The sequence below is a fragment of the Mastomys coucha genome, unplaced genomic scaffold (genome assembly GCF_008632895.1).
Source record: "Mastomys coucha isolate ucsf_1 unplaced genomic scaffold, UCSF_Mcou_1 pScaffold21, whole genome shotgun sequence".
In the NCBI taxonomy this organism is placed as follows: domain Eukaryota; kingdom Metazoa; phylum Chordata; class Mammalia; order Rodentia; family Muridae; genus Mastomys; species Mastomys coucha.
In genome coordinates, this window is record NW_022196904.1 from 81,449,360 (window position 1) to 81,458,772 (window position 9,413).

At 40.8% G+C, this 9,413-nt stretch overlaps 1 protein-coding gene across 3 annotated transcripts in view; it reads right to left on the reverse strand.

Annotated features, from left to right (window-relative positions):
* Positions 1 to 9,413, reverse strand: part of Ankrd42 (ankyrin repeat domain 42) — a 102,112-nt gene that overhangs the window by 56,683 nt on the left and 36,016 nt on the right. For all 3 annotated transcript variants that reach the window (XM_031387374.1, XM_031387375.1, XM_031387373.1), the window contains 2 exons: positions 2,818 to 2,944; positions 535 to 679 (listed from right to left, as the gene is read on the reverse strand). In XM_031387374.1, the coding sequence (XP_031243234.1) occupies positions 535 to 679; positions 2,818 to 2,944 (272 nt within the window). The remainder of the gene's footprint in view (positions 1 to 534; positions 680 to 2,817; positions 2,945 to 9,413) is intronic.

The window sequence follows — 9,413 nt, forward strand, 5'->3', positions numbered from 1 at the left end:
TCTCTGCCCGCCTCTCTGCGCCTCTCTGCGCCTCTCTGCGCCTCTCTGCGCCTCTGCCTCTGCCTCTGCCTCTGCCTCTGCCTCTGCCTCCTGAGGGCTGGGATTAAAGGCATATCCCATACATAGCCTTTTCTTGCAGAAGTGTGAGTCAAAAACTAGTCTACTGAGACTGGATAGCTCTAAGTTCCCTACTGAAGATAACTGTTTTTCTGTCCTCATTCTATGATTGTTCTGTCAGGAGTTGATCTGGGTTGTTGAGAGGTTGTTTCTTTGTCTAAAACTGACACCTAGTGGAATCACTATTAAATTCTTACCCTTTTGATCTTAGCCTTTTTTTTTCCATAACAAAAGTTATATATTTGAAACTCAAAATGCAGCTCCAGAAAGAGTGTCAAATTCATAATCCTGATGTCTACTCTAGAAAGTATAGTTAGCTGTAGTTTGGATTCAAATTCATCCCTAACTCAAATCTTACAATCTTAGCCACCTCTATATACCATTTATCAAGAAAAATAAATGTGTAAAGTCACCAACCATAGCCACAACACTGGGGACCTGGATTTTCCCCAGCGTTTCCTTGAGTTGATCCACTTCCACTCGATACTCATCCAGCTGACACTCTAACTTTTCCCTGCGGAGTCGCTCATAGGCCAGCTGGCCCTCCAGCTCGTTGATGGTCCTATCAAAAATGTTTTTGCAGTCAGTTCTGATTTACCTAACAACTATTTTTGTTAACAGTAGAAGCTATCTATACTTTAAAACAAACAAAATGAGTCATTTATTTGTCAACTTATATAAACCAGCAGTGATTTAGGGACTGGGGACAAGCAGTGTCTGTAAAATAAATAAGCAAAATACATGGTGTGCTGGAAAGTAACAAGAACTATTAGACAGAAAAAATAAAGCAGGCATCAGTGATGTAAAATGTGGAGCAGGTAATTAATAATTCTATGCTGGTTAGTTTTTTGTGAACTTGAAACAAGCTAGAGTCAAGTGGAGACAGAACTGCAACTGAGAACGTCCTTACATCACAATGACCTGGGAGCTTGTCTCTCTTAATGAAAATGAATGATGTGGGAAGGCTCAGCCAGGCCCACCTGGGCACGTGGCCCTTAGGGTATTAAAAAAAAAAAATCAGCAGAGCAAGCTATGAGAAGCAAGCCAGTAAGCAACTTCAGTTCTTGCCTACAGGTTCTTGTCTTGGGTTCCTGCCCTGACTTCCCTTTAAAGACAAGAGTGTATCTTAGATGCATAAGCTACAGCTTTTCCTACCACACACTGATTTTGGTCAGTGCTTCATCACAGTAACAAAAAGCAAACTAGGACAGAAATTGATACCAGAGAGTGGACTACTGCTGTGACAGACCTGGCTAGGTTGTTTGGGAGAGGACTGTGGAAGCTAAAATCTTAATGAACTGTTGTGAGAGCTTGGAAGTAAGAATTTTGAGAGATGTAGGCTGATTTGTAAAGTGAGTAGACAACTACCAGGGCCATTCCTGTGATGTATTTAAGATACCGTTGGAAGCAAAGCCTGCGCTTCACTGCAACAACAGATGCTGTTAGCTGGGGCTAAAGAACCAGCTGTAATTAACGAGAGGCCAGCACCACTTAAATGAATTTGCTTTGGAGAGCTAATTAATACTGGTAAACTGGGGCTTAGAATCCGCTGTGATCAACAAGAGGTCAAAATTATTGAGTTGAAATTTTCTGGCAGGTATTTCCTCAGGGTCAGCACAGGCTGTGGTCCAGTAGAGGGTCAAGAATGGACCTTAAGGGCTGGCGAGATGGCTCAGCGGGTAATAGCACTGACTGCTTTTCTGAAGGTCCTGAGTTCGTATCCCAGCAACCACATGGTGGCTCAAAACCACCTGTAATGAGATCTGACACCCTCTTGTGGTGTGTCTGAAGACAGCTACAGTGAATTACACTGGAGACATCGAACGGGGACAGCAGAGGTCCTGAGTTCAATTCCCAGCAGCCACACACATGATGGATCACGGCCATCTGTACAGCTACAGTGTACTCATACACATAAAATAAATAAAATAAATCTTTTAAAAAAATAAAAAAAGAATGGACCTTAAATTAAAAGGTGAACTTGGAAATGTGTAAGAATCTTCCAGATTCCAGACATGTGGCGTAACCCCTTAATTCCAGCATGCAGGAGAAAGACACAGGCAAACTCCTTGAACATGAAGCATTCCTGGACTATAATGAATTCTGGGCCAACAACACTACATTGTAAGATCCTGTCTTTATTTAATAACAACAAAAAAATTGGGGTTTTTGTTTGTTTGTTTAATCAGGATTTCTCTATATAGTTCTGTCTGTCCTAGAACTCACTATATAGACTAGGCTGACCTCAAATTCGCAGAGATCTGCCTACCTCTGCCTCCTAAGCACTTGGATTAAGGTTGTGTATCACCATGCCCAGGAAGAAAGAAAGAAAAGAGAGAGGGAGGGAGGGAGAAAGAAAGGGAAGAAAGAAAGGAAAGACAGACAGACAGACAGACAGAAAGGGGAGGGAGGGAAAGAGGGGAGGAGAGAGGGAGGGAGGAAGGAAGGAAGGCAGGAAGGAAGGCAGGAAGGAAGGAAGGAAGGAAGGAAGGAAGGAAGGAAGGAAGGAAGGCAGGAAGGCAGGAAGGAAGGCAGGAAGGAAGGAAGGCAGGAAGGAAGGCAGGAAGGCAGGAAGGCAGGAAGGAAGGCAGGAAGGAAGGCAGGAAGGAAGGAAGGAAGGCAGGAAGGAAGGAAGGCAGGAAGGAAGGAAGGATGCCTTGGAATTTACAGGTGCCAAAGCATTGGTTTTAAGAACATTACTTCTTAGACTCCAGCTGTTCTTTGTTCTGCTTTAGGTTCTCTTCTGTTATCCCACCCAAGTGTTTAAAGTTGCTCTCAGCGATTTCCAGAAGTTGTCTCAATTCTACAATTTTCTTATGAGCTCTCACTGAAAGACAGTTAAATAGGAACATAATTTAGATAACAGCACATACACTTGCAGGATGATGATTCTCAACATTTGCTTCCTTTTCTTTTGCAACATCTTTTTTAAAATACTTATTAATTTTATTTTATGTGTATGAGTGTTTTATGTATATAATTTTATGTTTATGTTTTATGAGCATGTGTGTCTGTGGACCACATTTGTGCCTAGTGTCTATGGAGGTCAGAAGGCATTTGACCCCCTGGAAATGGAGTATAGATGGTTGTGAGCCACCATGTGGGTGCTGGGAAACAAACCCAGGTCCTCCCAAAGAGCATAAAGTGCTCTTGCGCACTGAGCTACCTCTCCATCCCCATTTGCTTTTTCTTTAACAGAACCATTGTCTGCTGTATGTAAGGAATTGATCCAAGAGTGATATATATGTAGAAGGGAAAATATCAGCAATGCAAGCAATAAAAAAACATAATTGGAAAATTCTTTATCTTTTATTGGAACATGCATCAGATAATTATAATGCTGACACCATAGGCAAGATATCTTAAAGAAGATTGAAGTGTTTTAAAATGAGATGTTAAGTACCAGGCCATGTATTATCTACTGCATGTTAGAAAATTCAAGAAAACTGATGCTAGCTAGCATCTTCAGGTAGAATTTACAATGGAAGGATCTACCATGTCCCTGGAAAAATAAGCCTGAGATTGTACTGGAGCTTTTAAGTCTTTTTAAAGGAAAAATAAATACATCTGACATGAATTTCAATTTTTCTTAGAAAATATGGTTTAAGCACAATTATATATTCCAACCAGAATAACTAAGAACTTCCAAAGATCAAAGGAAGGCACCTGACATTTCTGAGCCTCTGCCACAAGCTAAGCAGTTCCCATTCTTTAGTGTATAAAATTAAGCCTTGTAACAATTGTCAGAGTAGCAATAGCAACACTGCTGGATTAGAAAATCAATGTTCTGCCAGGCAGTGGTGGCATGCACCTTTTAATCCCAGCACTTTGGAGGCAGAGGCAGGCAGATTTCTGAGTTTGAGGCCTGCCTGGTCTACAGGGTGAGTTCCAGGATAGCCAGGGATACACAGAGAAATCCTGTCTTGAAAAACCAAAAAAAAAAAAAAAAGAAGAAGAAGAAGGAGGAGAAGGAGAAGGAGAAGGAGAAGGAGAAGGAGGAGAAGGAGAAGGAGAAGGAGGAGAAGGAGAAGGAGAAGGAGAAGGAGAAGGAGAAGGAGAAGGAGAAGAAGAAGAAGAAGAAGAAGAAGAAGAAGAAGAAGAAGAAGAAGAAGAAGAAGAAGAAGAAGAAGAAGAAGAAGAAGAAAAAGAAGAAAAAGAAAAGAAGAGAAAAGAAAAAAGAAAATCAATGTTCTGAAAGCAACCAAGCTCTGACGTCTGAATCCACTGCCTAAGACCTACTACTATTCACTCACTATATGGCTTACATGGTTGTGCTTAGATTAGCCTTAATTCAAACACATTTTTCCAGCTTTCCTCACCAGACATCCACTGAAACCATCCTTCTTACTCATTAGAACAAACCATAGCCCCCTGACCAGTCACAGTGAGAAGAAACAGTAAGGTTATGTGGCATGAACATACTCCCTTCAGGATACAATAAGTATGGTGACAAGGATCCTATATAAACAAGTCTGAAAGCCTTACATCCAGTTATAGGGTGACTTTGGACAAATAACTTAGCATCTATAAACCTAGGGCTCTGTCTTAGTCAATGTTCTTCTGCTGTGAAGAGACACCATGACCATGGCAACTCTTATAAAAGACATTTAATTGGGGCTGGCTTACGGTTTTAGAGGTTTAGTCCATTGTCATCATGGTGAGAGGCATGATAGGATGCAGGCAGATGTGATGCTGGAAAGGTAGCTAGAGTTCTACATATGGATCAGCAGACAGCACAGAGAGAAACTAGACCTGGCTTGAGCATTTGAAAGCTCAAACCCATCCCCAGTGTCACATTTCCTCCAACAAGGTCACACCTAATAATGCCACTTCCTATGAGCTGTGGGGGCCTTTTCCATTCACTATAGGATCTTTATAAATCAAATAATATGATACCTTACTAGTGTTTCTTAAGAGATATCATTTCCACAGACTTACTGTGATAGATTAAAGTGTTTTATAAAGTTCTACAGAAATGTAAACCTTTCAATATTATAGAGTAAAAATCCTGGCAGAATTTTATACCAGTAATTGTGAAACCACCAGTGAAACTGCCACAGAAACAAAAATTTGCTTTAATTACCAGACTTGTTTAATTCCATTTTTTATATGCATTGGTGTTTTGCCTGCAGTCATGTCTGTGTGAGGGTGTCAGATCTCCTGAAACGAGTTACAGACATTTGTGAGCTGCCATGAGAGTGCTGGGAATTGTACCAGGTCCTCTGGAAAATCAGCCAGTGCTCTTAACTACTGAACAATCTCACCAGTTTGTTTGTTTGTTTTAAAGCATAACACCAATAAAAAACCACAGCCCCATTAGCTTCTAGGTACCTATTTGTGTCAAGTAGCATGTATTCTAGAAGAGGGGGCAATCTAAACTAATTTAGAATGTTTTGGTAGCTATCCATTCATTATTGACTGAACAGATCTCTCCCCAAATTCACATTAAAGCTCTGTATTCCCATGTAATGTTACTTAGAGACAAGGTTTTAGGTGATTGGAATGAAATGGCATGGCAGCAGGGGTCCTATTCTCATGGGGTTAATACCATAAGAAGAGTCCACTTTAGATGAACCACATTTGCATCTTTGCTCTGCCTCCCAAGCCCTCCTCACTCTTTCATTCGAGGACATGGTTATACCACAGTCAAAAGCAGGCCCTTCTCCATAAAACAATCATGTTAGATTTTGAGCTAGGATATCCAGCCCCCTAATTGCAAGAAATACATTTCTGTTGTTTAACTTTCCCAATCTCTAATTACAACAGCCTGAGCATACTAAGACACCATTAAATGGAATCAGATTATCCTCCAAGTGGTAATCATATGTTGGAGATTGGCTCTAAGGCTTTGATTCAATCGGGAATCTGCATGTCCAGAAGCTGAAGGTCCTTGTCCCCAGTTGGTTTTTGATGGATCAGTAAAGATGCCAATGGCTAATGGCTGGGCGTGGGCTAGGACACTTATATTTGTGCAGGTAGGATGCAGAGAGGAATGGAGGAAATCTCAATGACTCTGGATAGAAGGATGGGACAAAGGAATGGCAGAAGATAAAGCCAACCAACCATGTGAGATTTTGGGTAAATGTCCACTGGCCACTTCCCCAATTGAGCCTGGGGTGGCAGGGGAAGGTTTAGGAGCGCACAGCCTTTGAGGTAGCCATGGCATTTTAAAAGTAAGCTAATGTGTGTGTGTGTGTCTTTCATTCAAGGATCCAAAGGTAGCTCTGGGGTGGAGACTGGGATGGAGCTCATGCAATCCGGGAGCCAAATCAGTGAAGCAAAACTCACTACAATCAAGAAAATAATTGAGAGGCTAGAAATGTTATATTCTTTCTCACCCTCCAGGCTATTATGTACTCAATCGTCAGACTGATAGTCTTTAAACATAAACCAATTAACATGGCTGTTACTGTTTGAATGACAATGTCCCCCAAAGGCTCTGATATTTGAACATCTGGTCCCTAGTTGATTGGGAAATTTAAGCAGTGCAGCCTTGCAGGAAGAAGTCAATGAGATTAGGTAAGAGCTAAAATGCCTCCCACCACTTTGAGTTTTGTTCTCTCTCCTTCAAAGCTCTTTGTTTCCTGCTCCTGCTGCCATGCCTACTACAGCTAGCTACAGCAAGCTAGCAGCTTGCTACTATAATTATAGCTCCCTGCCAGGATTGATACCTTTCTGGAACGATAAGCATAAATAAACTATTCCTTCTCTAGGATGCTTGGTTATGGCATTTAGCAACAGAAACATAATGCATCCTCTCAGTTGTTAGGAGCACTTGCTACTTTTCCAGAGAATTCAAGTTAGGACTCCAACACCCACATTTAGTGGCAACCTTAGTGTTTTATTGCTGTGAAGAGACAATATGACCTAAGCAACTCTTATAAAGGTGAACATTTAATTGGAGCTGGTTTACGGTTTCAGAGGTGTAGTCCATTATCATCATGGCAGGAAGCACGATTAGCATCCAGGCACACATGGTGCTGGAGAAGGAGCTCAGAGTTCTACATCTGGATCTCAAGGCCACTAGAAGACTGACTTCCAAGCAGCTAGGAGGAGGGGCTCAAAGCCCAGCCCCACAGCGACACACTTCCTCCAACAAGGCCACACCTCTTAATAGTACTAGTCCCTGGGCCAAGCATATTCAAACCTCTACAGTGGCTCACAACCTGAAACTACAACTCTAAGGGGATCCAAAGCCTCTGGTTATCTATGTTCATGTACACACATGCACACACACACACACACACACATACACACATGCACACACACACATACACACACATTTGTGCCCACAATAGAAAATAGCAAAAAGTAAATATTTTTGAAAGAAAATTATAAATGCTACCATGGTTTTAAAAAATAAAAAAAATCAGTCCAAAATCATGGAGAAATTATTAATATGTGTACCAATGTAACCCTAGCACTTCACACTGCCTGACAAACAAACAATATTCAGTAAGTACATACTGGATGATAAAAGAGAAATAACTGAAAAAGCACAGTCACCAAGACATCTTTTAGTTGAGTTACAGAGACATCTGTGTTGAGTCCAGAGCATTTTCTAAATTCCAAAATGCAGAACTATATCTGGCATACTTCCGTAGTCCTTAGCCAAGGCTATGAACAGTGTACAGATCCACACATGTTGGATAAATGGCATGCCTTCCTCATCTATTTCACCTATCTAAATCCTACCCATTCAAGGGAAAGCCCAAAGCGCACTTTTACAAAGGTTCCCTTGCTACTCTCCTGAGTGAATAATATTTTTAAATTCATTGCCATTCACCTAACTATCCAGGCCAAGTGCCTATGAGTCATCTTTCCCTGCCTTCATCTTCAAACTGCTCCCACCCAGATTAATTAGAAAATCCCATAGCCTCCTTTAATAGCATATCCAAATCTCACCATCTCCATTCCAAACCAAGCTATCACCAACTCTCTTCCCAATTAAGGCCACTTCCTCTGACATTCCCACTTTCATTCAGGCCTTGGGAAAGGAAATGGCCTTTCAACCCTCTGAAATTCTAGATACAAAAACAAGTAGAACTAATCAGATCCTGGTTTGCTTTCTTCACAACCAACATCTAGATAATATATGACCTTATTACTTTATTACTGCTATCTGGTTAAAACATCATGAAGGGTATGTGTGTGTTATCTTAAAAGGAAATACACAGTGGTTTCCTTTGTTGTTGTTGTTGGTTTGGTTTGGTTTGGTTTTTGTTGTTGTTTTTTGTTGTTTTGCTTTGTTTTTCAAGACAGGGTTTCTCCGTATAGCCCTTGCTGTCCTGGAACTTACTCTGGCCAGTAGACCAGTCTGGCCTCTAACTCAGAAATCCGCCTGCCTCTGCCTCCCAAGTGCCGGGATTAAAGGCATGTGCCACCACTACCTGGTCAAAAATACACAGTGTTAATAAGCTCTTCTTCAATGAAAATCTTGTATAAAAGTATTTAAAAAGTATAAAAACCACTGAAGCAAAACAGGAATGTGTCTCTGGTAGTCATGGGCCTCCATTATAGACTAGAGAGCCCAGGAAACAATACAGATAATACTGTACGATACTGCTCTTGCACAATTCCTTGACAAATAAATTAGAAACTTCATCTATATTGTCAAATGAATATGTTCTTTCCTAAATTAACCCACATGAAATGTTATATTCTTTGTGCCTTCCAGTTTGTTACATCCCCGGTAGTTAGAATGAAAGTCTTTTTTCGAGAATAACAATCTTTAAACACAAATCAAATAACATCATTCTTGCCCTAAATTCCTCCAAAGGCTTAAAAGAAAACCTAAACCTAAATTCTTATTAGGTCTTTATGATCCTACGGGGCCCCCACTCACCTCTCCAAGTTTCTCTGTTAACCTCTTAGTGACTCCACTCAGGCATACTGATACTCAAACTTTTACACATGTTCTGTTTAGAATTCTCTCCCAAGATCCTCATACAGTTCATTCTTATCATTCAAGTTTCTTTGAAATGTCACCTCAGAGTACTAACAGTTATCTATATCATCGCCCTGACTCATTTTCTTTCCACTCCTATTTTCTTTTCAGTTCTTTATTACTTTTCCCTATGGATATCAATACCAAACACAAGTTCCTTTGAATTGGTCCATTTCTCTAATAATGACAATTGTCTGGCATAGTAGATAAACAGAAAATTTGTTTCAATTGAAAGACCCCTGGGGGAGACCCTCACTCAAATCTCGGGAGGACATGCACAACAGGAATCACGAGAGACCATCTTGATGTAATTACAAGAGGTATTTTTAATTTCAGGGCGCCCTGGTTC